Here is a 19491-nt window from a genome sequence, read left to right as displayed (position 1 = left end):
CTCGATTTCTTCCTCTAATTTTTCTTTTACCGTCTCTATGTGCGTCCTCACCTCCCGGTCCTCCGTCTCCATTACTTCTGTCACCTCGTCCAACCTCGTTGTCAGTCCCTCACATACCATCTGACATTCCCTCTGTGTCGCTATCAACCCGTCTCTGATGTCTTTTTGTGTCGCTTTTAACCCTCCTAGTACCGCAGTGTTCTTTTGTACCTGCTCCATTAACTCCGTCTGTCCCACCGTCAGCTGTTCCACCTCCTCCGTCAGGTCCTCTATGCCCCCTTGTAACCTAGCTGTATTATTCCTCACCTCTTTCTCCATACGCTTTTCACCTCGCTTTACCTCCTCGCGTACCCCCGAGACCTCCTCGCTTACACCTCGTCGTATCTCCTCCTTCATCTCCTTAGTAGATGCCACCCTCATCTGTCCCAATTCATCCCTCTGAGCATCCAATTTACCTTCTAACCCGATTTTCACCTCCTCTATCTGGTTCCCCATCCGTTTGATTTCCCGGGCGGATTGCTCCCCTACTTCCCGCAATTTGCCTTACATCCTATTTTCTAGCCCCCTTAACCCATTTTTCACCCCCTCTATCTGATTCTCCTGGGCAGCCATTCTATTTTCCACCCCCGTTAACCCATGTTTCACCCCTTCTATCCCATTGTCTAACCCCTCAAATTTCTTGTCTAACCCCTCAAATTTTTTGTCTAACCCCTCAAATTTATTGTCTAACCCCTCACCGGTACCCCTCGCTTCGTCCCTCATTGCCCCCATTTGGACCTCTAATCGCTCACTATCAGCCCTCGCTTCGTCCCTCATTGCCCCCATTTTGCCCCCCATTTCTCCCATTTTGGCTTCTAGCCCCATATTCGCCATTAGTATGGCTGCATTAATCTGCGCCATGAGGTCCCGCACATCAATCCCTCCCACTTGTGCGGCGGGCGCGGCCGCCGTAGCCATGTGCGAGGCGCCATTTTGCGCGCCCGTAACCTCGTGCGCGAGAGCGCCATCTTGCACGCCTGAAACCTCCTCAACCACCTCCTCATTGCCCTCCTCCATTTCTTCCCTCTGATCCTGGGTTACCCCTAACCCCTCCTCTAGTTCCCCCACCGGCATCCGATCGCCTTGACTAGCCATGGCGCGATTTCAAAATTCGGGTTTTTCTTTAAAACAAATTTCAGCAGCTTGTAATTTTGAGCGCGTTAAGCGCGCTTCGGGTCCGACCCCGCTCCCGACACCAATTGTTACGGACCGCGGATAAGGATGTTGGTTTGCCGAGCGGATGGCACCGCGGCCGAACAGTTACCCCGACTAACCCGATTCCCGAACGTTGGCCGGATCGCGCCACAGATATTCAATATGGAAAAGACAAAAGCGACACGGATGTGAAGGAGAAGAAGACAGAAGTAGGGAATACGAATATAATTTATTTACTATTTACAACCAAAAGTAACCAAGGAAGAAGGAAAGATAAGAAAATAATTTACAGAAGATATTAGAGACACAGTGCAACGTTAGCTTACCTACAGTCTTAATTAAACCCAGGGACAGAACAAACAAGGACAGACTCACGTGGGGAATGATGATAGGACTGGCAGGAGGTGGATGGCTGGAGGGAGAGGAAGGTCCACGGGTACTGCAGCACGATCGGCGCGTTTAGCAGCCGCCGTTCCTTCGCGGCCCTGCTCAAGAACTGCCGTCAAGGCCCCAAGCTGCTGTTGTTGCTGCTGCTGCTGCTGAGGCTGCTGCTGTTGCTGCTGTGGCTGCTGCTGCTGCTGCTGTGTGTCACGTGCTTTCTCCAGGACTCATCTGACTCGTCTCGTACTCAGTCCAACCACACTTTCGCTTCTTGCGCGCGCGCTTTTATAGCACCTCAGGTGATCAAGCCGCCGGCCTTCAGGACACGCCCATCGGTCAGCTCGCCTCGGCCCTGATTGGTCGGCACGGCCCTCTGGCTCCGCCCTTGATGACGATGGGCGGGCACGCCCTTCTTCCTCGAGCTGAGCACATGCTTAATGGCGGCTTTGGGGCGAAATCAACAACCCACAGCTGTAGCAAACCTGGCAAACTGCCCAGTGCAGTTGGCAATGGAGGCTTGGAGGGGATGTAGCTGGCAATTGAGGCTTGGCAATGGAAGTTTTGGGAGTGGGAATGGGGAATGAAGGGAATCTATCTTATTTCACTTGGTGCAATGGAGTGTCATCTTAATGGAAGACAAGGCCTTACCCTAATACACATAATAAAGATATAACTATCAACAAGGGGGAAATCTATGATTGGCTGACGTGATTGTTTATGACCTAATTATGGGACGCCCTTTGACCTTTATACATAACTGGAGTAAGGAGGGTCCAGAATAAAGCAATAATAATAAAAAACACAATAAAAAAAACGCAATCCTCATATCCACAATATATATATATATATATATATATATATATATATATATATATATATATATATATATATATATATATATATATATAAATATTATATATATATATATATATATTGTTGCGGATATGGGATTTGCATCCATCCATATCCGCTTGTAAATATTCCCCTATATCCTCAATACTTCCCAACTATCCCCAATCCCCCATTCCCTAGTCCCATTTTCTGTAAACAACACTCTGTAGACCCGACCTCCCCCTATTTCCCCCATTAAATGTCGTGCCCAGGTTCACCGCATCTCATGTAAGACAACTATAGGACATCTTGCTAGTTATTCTTAGTCTATGTCAGTTAAGGACTCGTTTCCATTAATTCTGACCCTTCGTTGCACCAGAATGTGATTGAATGGCACCGTTAGGAAGTTTAGGACCTCCCAATACATCCCCGCAGCTCTTCCTCACGGCTCAGAAACAACAACAACAACAACAGCAACGGCGGCGGCGTGCACAGGGAGTGCGCGTCCTCACTCCGGCTTGGTTGGTAGGGGGTGTTGGGAGGGCACGAGGCCTTCCCCACGAGCCGCCATCAAACATGTGCTCGACGGGGTTACCAAATAGGGGCTCCCTGTCAGCTCCTCGTCAAGGGCGGAGCCCGGTAACCCCCACACCCAATGGAAGCGGCGGACCGGTCCCATCTGGGGCGGAGCCAACCAGCCGAGGGCGTGTCACTCCCCGTTTTGAGCATGCGCAGCCGAGGGAGTGGTGACGTCAGATGCACGCTGAGCTTGAAGCAAGAGAGACGTCCCTTCCGAGCGCAGTGAGACCTCCCTGCATCTCTTGGACCGTGCTTGATCCTGCCCCCGAGCCAAGGTGCACCTTGTGCTATCGACTACCTGTCCCTTCCTGCCATCAATCCCTGTGCAAGTCAGCCTTGTCCCGTTTGTCTGTGGTCTGTCTGGGATAAGATAAGATTGTATTTAAGTGCCTATCTCTTCTGTGTCTTTACCTCATTACCTTGTTATCTACCCCTTTTCTCCACCACTAATTATACCCTCCTCCGGAGGTCTTGAGAACTGTACCCCTTGCGTCGTTTCATTTATCCCAGTCGTTGTGTCCTTTCCAATCATTGATTTAGTGTAGCGCGATTTGGCCAACGTTCGGGTGGAATCGGGTGAGTTGGGGAAGAATCGGGGGAACTGTTAGGTCGCGGCAATACCACCGCTCGGTAAATAACATCTAATCCGCGATCCGTAACAATTGGTGTCGAGGAGTGAGATATGAGGCCCGAAGCGCGCTTAACGCGCTCAAAATTACAAGCAGTTGGAAATTGTTTTGTTTTTAAAGGAAAACCCGAATTTTGAAAGTCGCGCTATGGCAGATCAAGACGGCTGGGTTCCGGTAGAGGAGAGTGAGGCAGGGTCGATCCAGGACCAAATTGAGGGACAAGAGGAGAGCGAAGCAGTGAGGGCGGCAGGTTCGCAAAATGGCGTCCTCGCGCACGAGGTTTCGGGCGCACAAGATGGCGTCCTCGCGCACGTGGGTGTAGCGGCACCAAATTTTGCCGCGCCCGTGACCGTAGCAGTACCAGATTGCGCTGCGCCCGTGGTCGCGGCAGCCGAGCCAGAGATGCCAGAGTACATGCGAGTCTTTATGATTCAAATGATGGCAAAAATGGATGCTCAGGGGGAGCGATTGGAGGGCCAAATGGGGGTAATGGGGAATCGGATGGATGCTCAGAGTGAGCAAATGACGGCTGATAGTGAGCAAATGAGGGCTGATAGTGAGTGATTGGGGGGCAGAATGGGGGGCAAAATGGGAGAAATGGGGGAACGGCTAGAAGCGAAATTAGAGGGGTTAGACAATGGGATAGAAGGGGTGAAACATGGGTTAGCGGGGGTAGAAAACAGAATGGCCGCTCAAGAGAATCAAATGGAAGGGATGAAAAAGGGGTTAGAGGGGTTAGAAAACAGTATGAAAGGCAAATTGAGGGACATGAGGGACCAAGCGGAAAGGGAAGTTAAAAAAATGGGGCAGCCGATAGAGGGGGTCAGAATGGGGGTAGAAACTAAATTGGATGCTCACAGGGAGGAAATGGAGCAGATGAGGGTGGCATCTGGGCAGGAGATGCAAGTGATGGGAGAAGAGATCAGAAGAGGTGTGAGTGAGGAGGTCGGAGGAGTGCGCGAGGAGGTGAGGCACTGTAAGGAGCGCATGGAGAAGGAGGTGAGAAAGGGGACTGTAAAATTGCAAGGTGGTATAGAGGAGTTGACGCTGGGAGTAGAACAACTGACAGTGGGACAAAAGGAGTTGGGGGACCAGGTAAAGAAGACCACAGCGGTAATAGAGGGTTTAAAATCGACACAGAAGGAGATGAAAAAGGACGTAGGGGTAATTAAAAAAGAGTGTCAGGCGGTACATGAGGACCTGACGAGGAAAATGAACAAGGTGGTAGAGGTGATGGAGGTTAAAGAGCGGGAGGTGCGGGAGCATATAGAAAAAAATAAGGTGGAGTTAGAGGAAGAACTTAAGGGGGCGCACGAGGAGATGAAGGAGGTGAAGCAGAAATTAGAAGAAGTGGAAGAAGGGGTGAGCGAAATTAAGAAGCGACGGAGAGAGGATAAGAAAGAGATAAAGGAGGAAGTAAAAGAATTGGTCCAAAGTCTGTGTTCGGATCGTGATGATGTGCTCATTAACCGGATGAGGGATTCGCAGGTGATGGAGGAGAAGCGAAGAGAAAGAGGACCCGGTGTAAGTGGTGACCAATATGGTCGTGCGTATGATGCGCCAGGTGATTTAATAAGCTTGGGGGTCGAGATAGACCCGGATGTTCGTAAGAGGCCAAGAGTGAGGTGTATGGCTGGTCTGGAGGGTATGGAACGAGGGTGCGAGCGAGAGGGTCCGGTGATGGGAGAGGTGCGAGGTGTGAGTGAGCAAGGTTGTGGTGGGATGGAATGGGTAGCGGGTTGCGGAAGTGTGACCCATGCATCGACACCAACAGGGGTAGTTTTTAGAGGGACAGGGGAGGCACGAGAGCCCCTTGGGGGTAATGTACTGTGGGGGCCCGGCCGGTTCGGCCCCGCGATGACCCCGCAAGGGGCGACGCACGGGGTCCGGCAGGCGGGCAGCGACTCACATACGAGGTGGTCCCACAAGGTCCCACTCGCGCCGTATGACGGTGGGTAAGGGTGGCATCCCTGCCACCCTTCCCATGAGTGGGGCAAATGCGCTATAGATTATGGGGTTTATGGCAGTGAAAACTAGCCCGGGTGGGTTAGGATATCGTGTGTAGGGATCTAGCGAAGATGACATTAGGTAACGTTAAGATTAGTTAGTGACAATGACACCTGTAGTGGGGATGCAGGTAGAGTAGAGTGGATGATAATGACGTGGGAGCGCAATAGTTTAAAGGGGCGACTGGGAAGCGCAAGTTTCAGAGGGGAGTAGTTAGATGAGATGATGCCGTGTGTTTGAGATTGAACAGGTGCGATTAAACAGGTGTGATTGCACAGGTGTGAGAACTGGACAGGTGTGTGGAGCAGTGTAAGGGTAGTGAGTGTTGTGGATCAGCGCGAATGCGCTTGGGGGAGAGAAGGGTGCAGGCGGCACCAAGTATGAGAGCACAGGTGTGCAAGTACAGGTGTGTGGAATACATGGAGTATTGGAATGAGTGGTGTTGAGAGAGTTGGAGTAAGTGGTACGGAGTGGTGTGCATGGTGCGAAGGTGTGGATGGGGGAAGAGTGGACCCCTTTTCACGAGTACCCGGGGAGGGTAGTTTAAAGAATAGTTAGAAGGTATAGGTAAATTGTGGTTGGATATTGGCATTTGTGGTGTGGATGCAGAATGGTATTTTGGATGGGTGCATTGGTGTGGTGAAATTGGCTGGTCGTGTGGCCTGTTAGTATGAGTGTGAATGGTTGGGCACTCCGCCACTGTTAGATGTCGGCCAGGTGAGACCGCAGGTGGGCTCTGGGAGCCGTTAGTGTCAGTGGGTGCCTGAGGATCCCGGGTGTGGATCGGGCAGCCCGTGCCAGAGAGGGCACTGAGGGGGTGAGAGTGCGAGAGGGCCTTCCCCAGTTAGTTAGGTTAGGGTGAGGAGCAGGTGAGCTCGGTAGGCAACAACAGTGGTGGAGGTGTGCAGGTGGGCGGACCAGCTGGGAGCGTCACACGACCCAGCCACCGAAATTGTGCGGGGGCACCGAGTGATGAATCGGGGGAGTGAGACCCCAACTTGAGAAGCACCACAGATGGTCAATGGGAATTGGTTTTTAGAACCCATAGTGTAAGTTGGCCAATGGATTGGCAGGGAAAGACCCCGGGTAATGTAAAGTTGTTAAAGTCATTTAGGAAATAGTTAGGATTGATGAACCTGTCGCACCATACGCAGCCACTTACGTGAGGTGGTGATGATGACTCCACACCTGTGTTCCTTTGTTCTGTGTTGCAGGAAAGGAGAATTGCTGTGTGGATTTGTGAGACGCATCACGACATGGATAAGACATTGGGGTGATTCCATCTCTCCCTCCTTAGGAGGGACTGATGATGAATTGGTGATGGCAGATTTTGATGTTGAGTTGGAGATGGCAAATTTTGATGAGAGTTGGAAATGGCAAATTTGATTGGTTAGGAGGGAGAGAAGACGAATTTGGTTTATGGGAGGAACGGGGAAGACAGTAGGGACGTTTGTTGATGTGTAAAGTAGATGTTTATGGGTAGTGTTGTGTTTTGTGGATACAGTAAGGGGTAAGGGAGGGGCAATGTAGGTTACCTGGTGGGGGGGGGGGGGGGGCGTACGGTAGGAACGTACCTGTCTCACCTGGTTCCCATGTGCCCCCAGTGTGCATTACCTAGTATTGCGTGCACTTTTACGCCCTTACCACCTTACTCACTTGTCTTCTTTTGTCTCCCACCTCCGAGGATCTGGCTTTGGGGCAGAGAGAGAGGAGAGAGAGGTGCTGGCTCCGCAGTTGTGGGCCTGTACTTCCGCTGCTTGCTGCCTGGATCGATACACCATATGGACCGCAATTTTGATGGCCGCCCACAATGGACCGCAGTTCTTTGGCGGTCAAGCACCACCCGTGGATGGACCTCTGGGTCAACGTGGCACCTATGCCATACAGGTGAACCACTTTTAGTTGGCCCCCCTGACGGCCACAATTCAGAAATGGACGCGGTTGGCACCTTTCTTTATTTCTAAAGAAGCCAGAAGGCCAAGTGCACTCCATGAAGGCAAGACCAGCGGCAGAACATCGGCCGGCTGCGACACCACCGGTGACTATGAACACTTTATTGGTGCACCTGATGGTGCTGACTGTGCGTATGGGGTGGTGCTTTTGGTGCTTGGACGGGGTGCTCTGCACATTATTAAAGGCCGTAGGGCCACAGGGCACTCGTGGGTTGGTGTATCGATGCTGGCATGCGTGATCTCTCTCTATGCATAACATCTGCATGTGTTCCTCAAAGAACAGGTCCTGGATCGTCGTGTAAATATCAGTCTTGTATAAATGATGCTCCCTACCGGCTGTATGTTTAGTTTGAGGATGCTTTCCGTGATTCGGTTATCCTGTGGGTGTGTTTCTGTTAGGAGAAGGGTGCAACGTCGCAGGGGGACATATTTACTCATTTGTGAACATCTGTAAAACTGTCGCACTCAGGGTTGAGTTAATAGTAGAGGGAACTACATCTGAGTGCCACACTAACGTAGGTAAAAATTTATCGGGTCGGGACGCCCCGAGGTAGAGAAGGGTGCAATGTTGCGGATATGGGATTTGCATCCATCCATATCCGCTTGTAAATATTCCCCTATTTCCTCAATACTTCCCAACTATCCCCAATCCCCCATTCCCTAGTCCCATTTTCTGTAAACAACACTCTGTAGACCCGACCTCCCCCTATTTCCCCCATTAAATGTCGTGCCCAGGTTCACCGCATCTCATGTAAGACAACTATAGGACATCTTGCTAGTTATTCTTAGTCTATGTCAGTTAAGGACTCATTTCCATTAATTCTGACCCTTCGTTGCACCAGAATGTGATTGTATGGCACCGTTAGGAAGTTTAGGACCTCCCAATACCTCCCCGCAGCTCTTCCTCACGGCTCAGAAACAACAACAACAACAACAGCAACGGCGGCGGCGTGCACAGGGAGTGCGCGTCCTCACTCCGGCTTGGTTGGTAGGGGGTGTTGGGAGGGCACGAGGCCTTCCCCACGAGCCGCCATCAAACATGTGCTCGACGGGGTTACCAAATAGGGGCTCCCTGTCAGCTCCTCGTCAAGGGCGGAGCCCGGTAACCCCCGCACCCAATGGAAGCGGCGGACCGGTCCCATCTGGGGCGGAGCCAACCAGCCGAGGGCGTGTCACTCCCCGTTTTGAGCATGCGCAGCCGAGGGAGTGGTGACGTCAGATGCGCGCTGAGCTTGAAGCAAGAGAGACGTCCCTTCCGAGCGCAGTGAGACCTCCCTGCATCTCTTGGACCGTGCTTGATCCTGCCCCCGAGCCAAGGTGCACCTTGTGCTATCGACTACCTGTCCCTTCCTGCCATCAATCCCTGTGTAAGTCAGCCTTGTCCCGTTTGTCTGTGGTCTGTCTGGGATAAGATAAGATTGTATTTAAGTGCCTATCTCTTCTGTGTCTTTACCTCATTACCTTGTAATCTACCCCTTTTCTCCACCACTAATTATACCCTCCTCCGGAGGTCTTGAGAACTGTACCCCTTGCGTCGTTTCATTTATCCCAGTCGTTGTGTCCTTTCCAATCATTGATTTAGCGTAGCGCGATTTGGCCAACGTTCGGGTGGAATCGGGTGAGTTGGGGAAGAATCGGGGGAACTGTTAGGTCGCGGCAATACCACCGCTCGGTAAATAACATCTAATCCGCGATCCGTAACAATATATATATATAATACATATATATATATATATATATATATATATATATATATATATATACATATATATATATATATATATATATATATATATATATATATATATATATATATATATATACATATATATATATATATATTGTTGCGAATATGGAATTTGGCCTCCATATCCGCTTGTAAATATTCCCCTATTTCCCCAATACTCCCCAACTATCCCCAATCCCCCATTCCCTAGTCCCATTGTCTGTAAACAACACTCTGTAGAGCCGACCTTCCCCTTTTTCCCCCATTAAATGTCGTGCCCAGGTCCACCGCATCACACGTAGACAACTTTCGGACATCTTGCTAGTTATTCTTAGTCTATGTCAGTTAAGGACTCGTTTCCATTAATTCTGACTCTTCGTTGCACCAGAATGTGATTATATGGCACCAGTAGTGAGTTTAGGACCTTTCCCATACCTCCTCCCGTCTTCTTCCCCAAACAACAACAACTACAACAACAATTACAACAACAACGACGCTGCGCGGGGGGAGTGTGCGTCATCACACCGGCTCGGTTAGCCGCCATTGACAATGCGCTCCGGAACATGCGCTCCACGGGGTTACCACGAAGGGGCTCCTTGTCAGCTCCTCGTCAAGGGCGGAGCCGGTAACCCCCCCGCACGCACCCAATGAGAAGCGACATGCCGATTCCATCTGGGGCGGAGCTAACGAGCCGAGGGCGTGTCACTCCCCGCCGGATATACGAAGCGACTCACCGGATGTGAGGTCAGATGCGCCCCCAGCCTGGAGAGAGAAGTTGCCACGTACGAGCGCTGAATACCTCCCCGCATCTCTGGACCGGACCGAGTCGATTCTGACCTTTGAGCCCAGGTGCACCTGCAGCCATCGATCCTGCCTTTCCTAGCCATCAAACCCCGTGTGAGTCAGCCTTTTGTCCCGTTTATCTGTCGTCTGTTGGGAATAATATAAGAGTGTGTCTAAGTGCTTATCTTACTATGCTGTCCCTCTTGTAGTTGTAATCTAACCTTCCGTAACAATATAACCTCCTCCGGAGGTCTTGAGAACTGAACCCTGGTGTCGTGTCATTTGAATCCCAGCTGTGTGTCTTTTCCTTCATTGACCTAGCGTAGCGCGATTAGTCAACGTTCGGGTATAATCGGGTAACTTGTGCAGACGTGGTCATACCAAACCGCTCGGTAAATAACATCTAAGCCACGTCTGTAACAATATATATATATATATATATATATATATATATATATATATATATATATATATATATATATATATATATATATACAGTATATATGTATATATATATATATATATATATATATATATATATATATATATATATATATATATATATATATATATATGTATATATATATGTATATATGTATATATGCATGTATATGTGTATATATGTATATATGTATGTGTATATGTACATAATATGTATATATGTATATTTGTATATGTATATGTATATGCCAAGAAACAGCTTCAGCAACACCAATGTTTTGTGGCAGTGTGGTACATCATCTATCTATAATTCCAGCAATCTCTGTGTGTCTGTCTGTGTGTCTGTGTGTCTGTGTGTCTGTGTGTCTGTGTGTCTGTGTGTCTGTGTGTCTGTGTGTCTGTGACCGCTGTTTCTCGACAACCACGGGTCCGATATACTTGAAACTTGCCAGGTATATTGCTGGGGACCCGAGGATGTGCCTTTTCAAGGTTTCATATTAATCGGACAATTACTTACCGAGATATGTCCAAAAAACGCTTCAACCAATCAGAGAGCAGCGAGCTATCACGTGTGCCGAACGTGGCGATCAGACTCTGCCTCGGACGGCACATTTGACAGCGTATTCATTTATTTCACGTTGGAAAACTATGTTGCCGTTAAACTATGTTTTAAAACGAATTCAAACTGCGATTAAATTAAAACGATTCATCCTAACTGCGATTTGCGAACTTCCGGACAGTGACGACTGTCCGGCAGCACGCTTTCCGGCATCCAATCACAGAACGCTTTGTTGCGTAGGCGTGGCCGATGTGAGACGAGCGGAGCTGAGCGCGTTACGAGCTGACCGCCATTACGGTACGTAATTCGATTTCTTATGCGCATTATTTCTCCCAATTCATTCATCTCCCAATTTCTCCCAATTCAATTCGTATCACTAATAAAAACGAATTTGCGATTCATTCGCTTTCCTGCGCGTTTGTGCACGCGATGGCGATTGCTTTACCAAACTCCGGAAGCCGTTCGCTTTGGACCAAACCATTGCATGAGGGGGGGGTTCTGTGGTCGTTGCGAATGGACCAAACCATTCATGTAAATAGAGGGGGGGGATTGTCACTGTACTCGCAAGCCGTTCGCCGTTCGCTTTGGCGTTGCGAATGAACCAAACCATTTCATGTAAATAGAGGGGGGGGGGGGGATATAATTTTAGATAGATATATAGTACGGGCATATATATAGTACGGGCATGCCCTAGTCGCAATGTAATTATCGTAATGTAACATCGGGGTACATCGTAATGTAATATATACCTGTATATATATGTATACATACACATACACATACACATGTTTGTGTGTAGGACAATCAAAACTTGAGTTTCTGCTGCTCTCGACACCATTCTGGAGTCCCAGACCTGAGAGACCACGTGATTCGCGACCCTCGTGGGTTTGACTCGCCTTCAGCCCGCGCTGTAAGCCCGCGCGCGGGACTTCTGTTCCCATGACGACCAGGAGCAGCTCATTAAAAGTCCGGGAGGGCGGGCTAACAGGGACTCCTGGGGACGGGGTCGACACTCTCAGGGACTATATGTAAGCTCTGGACCAGCATCAACATCAATCTGAACCACGATCGTCAGACAACAACGCGCAGCCCTCTCTCATCTCCCGTGGATCCGAACTCTCGCTCCAATGATGGATCCCTCCCGTGGCGTACTGGTGGAGACCTGTCCGAACCAGGTACGTCACGTGTGCTGAACGAACAATTTTTGAAATCATGATTTATATTACGAAAAGAAACGCTATACCCACTTTAACTGCAAAGCTGATAGAACGTCCCGTCCCCCCCCCCCCCCCCCCCCCCCACGTTTCACTCACAGTACGTACGTAATAAGTAGACCACGACACAAAGGCGGTAGGAGGGAATATTGATGGTCACAAAAAAGTAACTTAAAATTCGCAATATTGTTTAACACAGTGCAGACACATTTACATCTCTTAAGCATTACGTCACAAACACGAGGCGTTTGATTGCACAATCGATTTTGAGGGAAAACCTTGGGGAATCTTCTTCTTTTTCGAACAGGTATTGCAGTGGCCACCCTCGGCGCTGTGCAAGCCTCACGTCCCTTTTTAGCTCCAATATTTAAATATTCTGGCTTTTGTTTTAGCAATCAGGAGGATGACGTCATAAGGATTGCTTTTCGGTTAAAGTAATTTTCTATCCCAGGTTTATTGATGAGTGAAGAAGGCTTGGACACCTGTATCAGGAGGTATATACCCAGTTGCAAAATGTTCATAGTTTAAAATCGATAAACCCCTTTTCAGAACAAATCGGGTTAATCGATAGCATAGTGAGTGAAACGTTTTTATTGATAATGGCTTGTTGGGCTCGATTGGCGTCTCATACTTCTACCTGGATTCCTCACCTGTGTCCCCACGGCGGACCTTGTCTGCTCGAGGTGACAGCTTGGTCAATTAATCGTCTAATTGGAACAAGTGACAACATCCCTTTGGTATTAAAATATAATCCTGCGGGATTTGATCACAGACATGCAATTATAATAAATTACAGGTGCTGTCTCCCCATTATTATACCTGTCGCTGTACTTACAGAGCTCACCTGGTTACTCTCTGTGGTGTCAAATTATAAAGTTACACAATGACCTAATGTCTTCGTTTGTGACTTTGATCTGATGTTACGCAACTGTAGTCACAAGAAATGCCACAGTCATAGAGCCAATCAATATGGAGGGTTTGATCGATTGTTTTGTGCTTTGATCGATTGTCTATGAACTATCAATTGCTATTGAGAATTGTATTGATTAATTTATGAGAGTTTGATGGATTGTCTGTGAGAGATTTATTGTCCTTGAGAGTTTGATGGATTCATTAATTGTCTATGAGAGATCGATTGTTGTTGAGAGTTTGATCGATTGTCTATGAGAGATTGGTTATCCTTGAGAGTTTCATGGATTGTCGATGAGAGATTGATTGTTGTTGAGAGTTTGATCGATTGTCTATGAGAGATTGATTGTCCTTGAGAGTTTGATCGATTCATTAATTGTCTATGAGAGATCGATTGTCCTTGAGAGTTTGATGGATTCATTAATTGTCTATGAGAGATCGATTGTTGTTGAGAATTTGATCGATTGTTGTTGAGAGTTTGATCGATTGTAGTTGAGAGTTTGATTGATTCTCTGAGTGATCAATTGATTGTTGTTGAGAGTTTGATCGATTGTTGTTGAGAGTTTGATCGATTGTTGTTGAGAGTTTGATTGATTCTCTGAGTGATCAATCGATTGTTGTTGAGAGTTTGATTGATTCTCTGAGTGATCAATTGATTGTTGTTGAGAGTTTGATCGATTGTTGTTGAGAGTTTGATCGATTGTTGTTGAGAGTTTGAGCGATTGTCTATGAGCAATCAATGCATTATTGTTGCGAGTTTGATCGATTGTTGTTGAGAGTTTGAGCGATTGTCTATGAGCGATCAATGGATTATTGTTGAGAGTTTGATCGATTGTTGTTGAGAGTTTGAGCGATTGTTGTTGAGAGTTTGATCGATTGTTGTTGAGAGTTTGAGCGATTGTCTATGAGCAATCAATGCATTATTGTTGCGAGTTTGATCGATTGTTGTTGAGAGTTTGAGCGATTGTCTATGAGCGATCAATGGATTATTGTTGAGAGTCTGATTGATTGTTGTTGAGAGTTTGAGCGATTGTTGTTGAGAGTTTGATCGATTGTTGTTGAGAGTTTGAGCGATTGTCTATGAGCAATCAATGGATTATTGTTGAGAGTTTGATTGATTGTTGTTGAGAGTTTGATCGATTGTTGTTGAGAGTTTGATCGATTGTTGTTGAGAGTTTGAGCGATTGTTGTTGAGAGTTTGATCGATTGTTGTTGAGAGTTTGATCGATTGTTGTTGAGAGTTTGATCGATTGTTGTTGAGAGTTTGAGCGATTGTCTATGAGCAATCAATGGATAATTATTGTTGAGAGTTTGATTGATTGTTGTTGAGAGTTTGATCGATTGTTGTTGAGAGTTTGATCGATTGTTGTTGAGAGTTTGAGCGATTGTTGTTGAGAGTTTGATAGACTGTTGTTGAGAGTTTGATCGATTGTTGTTGAGAGTTTGATCGATTGTTGTTGAGAGTTTGAGCGATTGTCTATGAGCAATCAATGGATTATTGTTGAGAGTTTGATCGATTGTTGTTGAGAGTTTGAGCGATTGTCTATGAGCGATCAATGCATTATTGTTGAGAGTTTGATTGATTGTTGTTGAGAGTTTGAGCGATTGTTGTTGAGAGTTTGATCGATTGTTGTTGAGAGTTTGAGCGATTGTCTATGAGCAATCAATGGATTATTGTTGAGAGTTTGATTGATTGTTGTTGAGAGTTTGATCGATTGTTGATGAGAGTTTGATCGAATGTTGTTGAGAGTTTGAGCGATTGTTGTTGAGAGTTTGATCGATTGTTGTTGAGAGTTTGATCGATTGTTGTTGAGAGTTTGATCGATTGTTGTTGAGAGTTTGAGCGATTGTCTATGAGCAATCAATCGATTATTGTTGAGAGTTTGATTGATAATTATTGTTGAGAGTTTGATCGATTGTTGTTGAGAGTTTGATCGATTGTTGTTGAGAGTTTGAGCGATTGTTGTTGAGAGTTTGATCGATTGTTGTTGAGAGTTTGAGCGATTGTCTATGAGCAATCAATGCATTATTGTTGCGAGTTTGATCGATTGTTGTTGAGAGTTTGAGCGATTGTCTATGAGCGATCAATGGATTATTATTGTTGAGAGTTCGATCAAGTGTTGTTAATTAATGTACTGTGTTTATGTGATCATTTTCGAGTGACCGATCGTGTGTATCACAGCCACGCACTCAGAGGGCGGACAAAAGACACAGAAAACCTCCGAGCCCACCTATCGATTATAACGGTGAGCTGTTTCTCCCATAGTATTGAGAGTACCAACTACAATGCTCCTTCGTTCCTGCAATAAAACAATTCCCAAACATAACATAATGTAAGCATGTTCTGTTCAATCCTCGTATTTGATAATATATTGTGGAATAATTGCAGAAGGTGTATAAAATGTCCCCGCTATATTCACAACTGAAGGCACCACTAGTTCGTATGTGGTTGGTGGTGCCTCCAGTTTTGTTTGACATTGTCGGTTGCTGTTGTTGTTGTTGTTGTTGTTGTTGTTGTACAGAACTTAACACGATTGATGAAAACACTTGGCAAGGCTTGCAGCACGTAGATCAGGTAGGATCAATAAATCTGCTATGAATCCGAGCCGAGAAGATGCATACCTTGAGTCATTGAGACCAATCTTGTTTTCCACTATTCATCAATAACCATTCCCATAGCAAAGCCTGCTGTCCTGCCTCTCGAGCCTCTCTCCACTGCCCATGGAGCCTCAATCAAGTTCAGACCTGACACTCGGAACGAGTCTCAGCTCTTTTCTACCGGAACTCTCATACCTGTTGTTCGGTAAGATGGGCTCATCATATACATATCATATCATACAAAGGTGGCTCAATCATACACTGTGTTCAAAAAGTATCCGACCTTTATTTTTCGTGCATAAAAAAAAAGAAGCTAGGGAGGCGTTGATTGGTGCACGTATGTAGGCGATCCTAATGCACACGCGTGAATTTTTTCCCACCTGCAGAAGCTGTCATTCGACGGCAGACCGCCGATGAGTGAGGACATGTAAGTGAGCGCCGTCGGATTTTCGTTTTTGACAAAATGACGGAAAAACTTGAACAACGCTACTGCATCAAATTTTGTGTAAAGCTTGGTGATTCCCAAGTGGAAACGATCCGCAAGATTCAACACCGTTCATTCCATTATGAAGGAGGATTTGGGCTTCAGGAGAATCTCAGCGAAGTTCGTACCAAAGCTGCTAACGATTGAGCAGAAGCAACTCCGTTTGGAGATCGCACAGGACATGCTGGAGACTGTGAACAGCGATCCCAGCTTCCTCAACACAGTGATCACTGGCGATGAGTCCTGGGTTTATGGGTACGACCCAGAAACCAAGTTGCAGTCATCACAATGGAAGCATCCAACATCCCCGAGGCCAAAAAACACAAAATTTGATGCAGTAGCGTCGTTCAAGTTTTTCCGTCATTTTGTCAAAAACGAAAATCCGACGGCGCTCACTTACATGTCCTCACTCATCGGCGGTCTGCCGTCGAATGACAGCTTCTGCAGGTGGGAAAAAATTCACGCGTGTGCATTAGGATCGCCTACATACGTGCACCAATCAACGCCTCCCTAGCTTCTTTTTTTTTACGCACGAAAAATAAAGGTCGGATACTTTTTGAACACACTACGTACACATCATTCCTGCCACAAAGGCTGATGATCCGTTTAGCTCCAAAACCCAACTCAAAATTGAGTAGACCAGAGAGTGTGTGCACCTCGATAAGGTTATATTTTCCTTTTTTTCCCCCAGATCCTTTGTCTCCTGCCCCACCAAACGTCAGTGTTAATGTGGGCGAGTCATGGAACTCGCTTCCTGACCTTCTGTCGGCTCAGCTGGCAACGTCGACCCCTTGCAAGAAGAGAGCCAGTACAGGTGGTCTGGAGGTCCAAGACACAAGACACCAGGTATGATGGCTGAATGTGCAATGAACAAGGAGAAAAAGACATAAAATGTCATCGCCCCCGTGGATTTAGTAATTTTGCTGCACGAAGTTAGAGGCCGTCAGTCAGCCATCTTTGGTGGGCCAAGTGTGAAAAAGATCAGGAAATGCATATCCAATAAATGGTCGAGGACGTGGTAAATATTGGGTTTTTTTTACAACTAAAATGGCTGCCAGTCGACCATCTTTGATCAGATCACAAAATAAAGTGAGGTGCACGTGTATGCCATCATGCACTGTGTTTGTGCCAAGTTTGAATAAAATCGGACCATGCATGTTCAATAAATGGTTGGGGACACGTTTAAGTAACAAAATGGCCACCAGTCGACCATCTTTGATCAGATCGCAAAATAAAGTGAGGTGCACGGGTATGCCATCATGTACGATGCTTTTGCCAAGTTTGAACAAACTCGGACCATGCATGTTCAATAAATGGTTGGGGACACGTTTAATTATCAAAATGGCCACCAGTCGGCCATATTTGATCGCATCGCGAAACAAAATGAAGTGATGGCAAAACAAGATCTCGTAATCTCGTAAGAAAATGATGTGCATATGTGAGCCATCATTCCTTATCTGTGTGCAAAGTTTGAACAACACTGGCAAATGCATGTCCGAGAAATGGTTGAGGAAGTGTTCAACATCAGGCTTTTTTTAACAACTAAAATGGCCGCCAGTCGGCCATATTTGATCGCATCTCGAAACAAAATGATGCGCATATGTATACCATCGTGTATTGTATTTGTACCGAGTATGAGCAAAACCGGTCCATACATCTTCGAGATATGATTGTGAACGCACACACGGACGGACGGACAGACGAGACCCAATCCATAAGTCCCCGTTTCGGACTAAATCTAACAGGGGATAATAATCATCATAAATAACAGGTGAAGCTATAAGTTTCAGTGTTGTAGTTTTGGGTTGTCATAAGCAGTTGGATAATCTCAAGTCTATTTAACCAATGTGCACAGAAAACCTTCAAGCACACTCTACATAGTTACCAACATCACCTTCATGCTTTCATACCTTTTCCGTTCCTTCCATTCTACTGATTGCAGCAATCCGGGAGCAAGAACGAAGCACACAAGGTGTACCTGCAGCAGCTGCTTGAACATTCCCGCCAATTGTCCCAACTACTCGAGGTATCACAGTTGGGATGCCACACACAAATTGCTTTTGTGGACGGAGAGTGGGTTGGTGACGTTTCCGATGACATTTCTCATCTTAACATCCTCCCTTTCCAGACACTAACAGGTGACGATAAACTTGGATTTACAGAAAGTGACGCTGGGAGTCCTCCCTGCACCGGAAAGCGTGATCGTGAATACGGAGGACGTGAAGGAACTGGAAGTGAAAGCTCTTCTGAAAGTTTTGACCTGGTGTCAGAGGTTTTGGGAGAGATGACCAGCTTCGCTGACCTGCTACGAGATCCAGCGGTGAGGAAGTTATTTAAATTTTTACGTTCCTGAATAACTGTACTAGCTCTTCCACGAACCTCGATTCTGTATACAAAACAAACAAACAAACAAACAAACTGGGAATTCCTGAATAACTGGGATCAAACGCGATCTCAAGCCAACAGGTTTGGGATCATGTTTGTCATGACAGGAAAATCGTTTCTCACAGTGACTCAAGGTGGATGATTAATAGGTAGCCTCATCCATCGAATACATTTCGTTAAAAACAGTTATACAAGCAAAAAAAAACACCTGCAGTCATTACACACGTGAACGGAGGTGGATACATTGAGATCAGGTATGTCTCTGTTCCATCTCCTGAAACCCACCCATGTGTGGAGATAGCAGGCAACACACATACACACACACACACACACACACACACACACACACACAAATAAACACACACAAACACACAAATATATACACACACACACACACACACACAACTGGTTTTCGTCCCCGTCGCACCGCGGAGCGAAAGGGGGACTATGGTTCCCCCCCCCCCCCCCCGTCCTTGTGTGCGTCCGTCCGTGCGTGGGCGTGCGTGCGTAAGCGAAGGACCGAATTCTAATTTGGTGTGTGGGTGCAACCCACGTCAAAATCCAAGACAGCCACCGCCATGTATGTCTGACGCCATGTATGTCTGAACCTTGTGAGCGGAATATCTTGAAAAATAAACGAAATACTAACTTCTAATCTGGTGTGTGGCTGTATCTACGCATAAGGGAGAACGCTATTGAAAATTGGGTCGCCACGTCAAAATCCAAAATGGCCGCCTTGCGTCTTCCACTTTGTCAACTCACATCACTTCACCGACGGGGGACATAGGCGTAACGCTTGTTGTCCCCAGTCGCACCGCG

General features: G+C 46.9%; 1 protein-coding gene across 3 annotated transcripts in view; it reads left to right on the top strand.

Moving 5' to 3' along the window:
* The window catches only part of LOC137427069 (uncharacterized), a 31785-nt gene that overhangs the window by 9387 nt on the left and 2907 nt on the right, over positions 1 to 19491 (top strand). Inside the window, exons 1-8 of one of the 3 annotated variants that reach the window (XM_078778712.1) lie at positions 11314 to 11379; positions 11882 to 12257; positions 15388 to 15451; positions 15728 to 15780; positions 15885 to 16008; positions 16979 to 17133; positions 18230 to 18313; positions 18416 to 18607. In XM_078778712.1, the coding sequence (XP_078634838.1) occupies positions 12210 to 12257; positions 15388 to 15451; positions 15728 to 15780; positions 15885 to 16008; positions 16979 to 17133; positions 18230 to 18313; positions 18416 to 18607 (720 nt within the window). In that variant the 5' untranslated portion in view covers positions 11314 to 11379; positions 11882 to 12209. Of the gene's footprint in view, positions 1 to 11313; positions 11380 to 11881; positions 12258 to 15387; positions 15452 to 15727; positions 15781 to 15884; positions 16009 to 16978; positions 17134 to 18229; positions 18314 to 18415; positions 18608 to 19491 lie in introns of those variants that run through there. The other 2 variants (XM_078778713.1, XM_078778711.1) reach the window with 2 other exon arrangements.

This window comes from Myxine glutinosa, chromosome 5 (genome assembly GCF_964187855.1).
Source record: "Myxine glutinosa chromosome 5, kmMyxGlut1.1, whole genome shotgun sequence".
Classification (NCBI taxonomy): domain Eukaryota; kingdom Metazoa; phylum Chordata; class Myxini; order Myxiniformes; family Myxinidae; genus Myxine; species Myxine glutinosa.
This window is presented reverse-complemented; position numbering and strand designations above follow the sequence as displayed.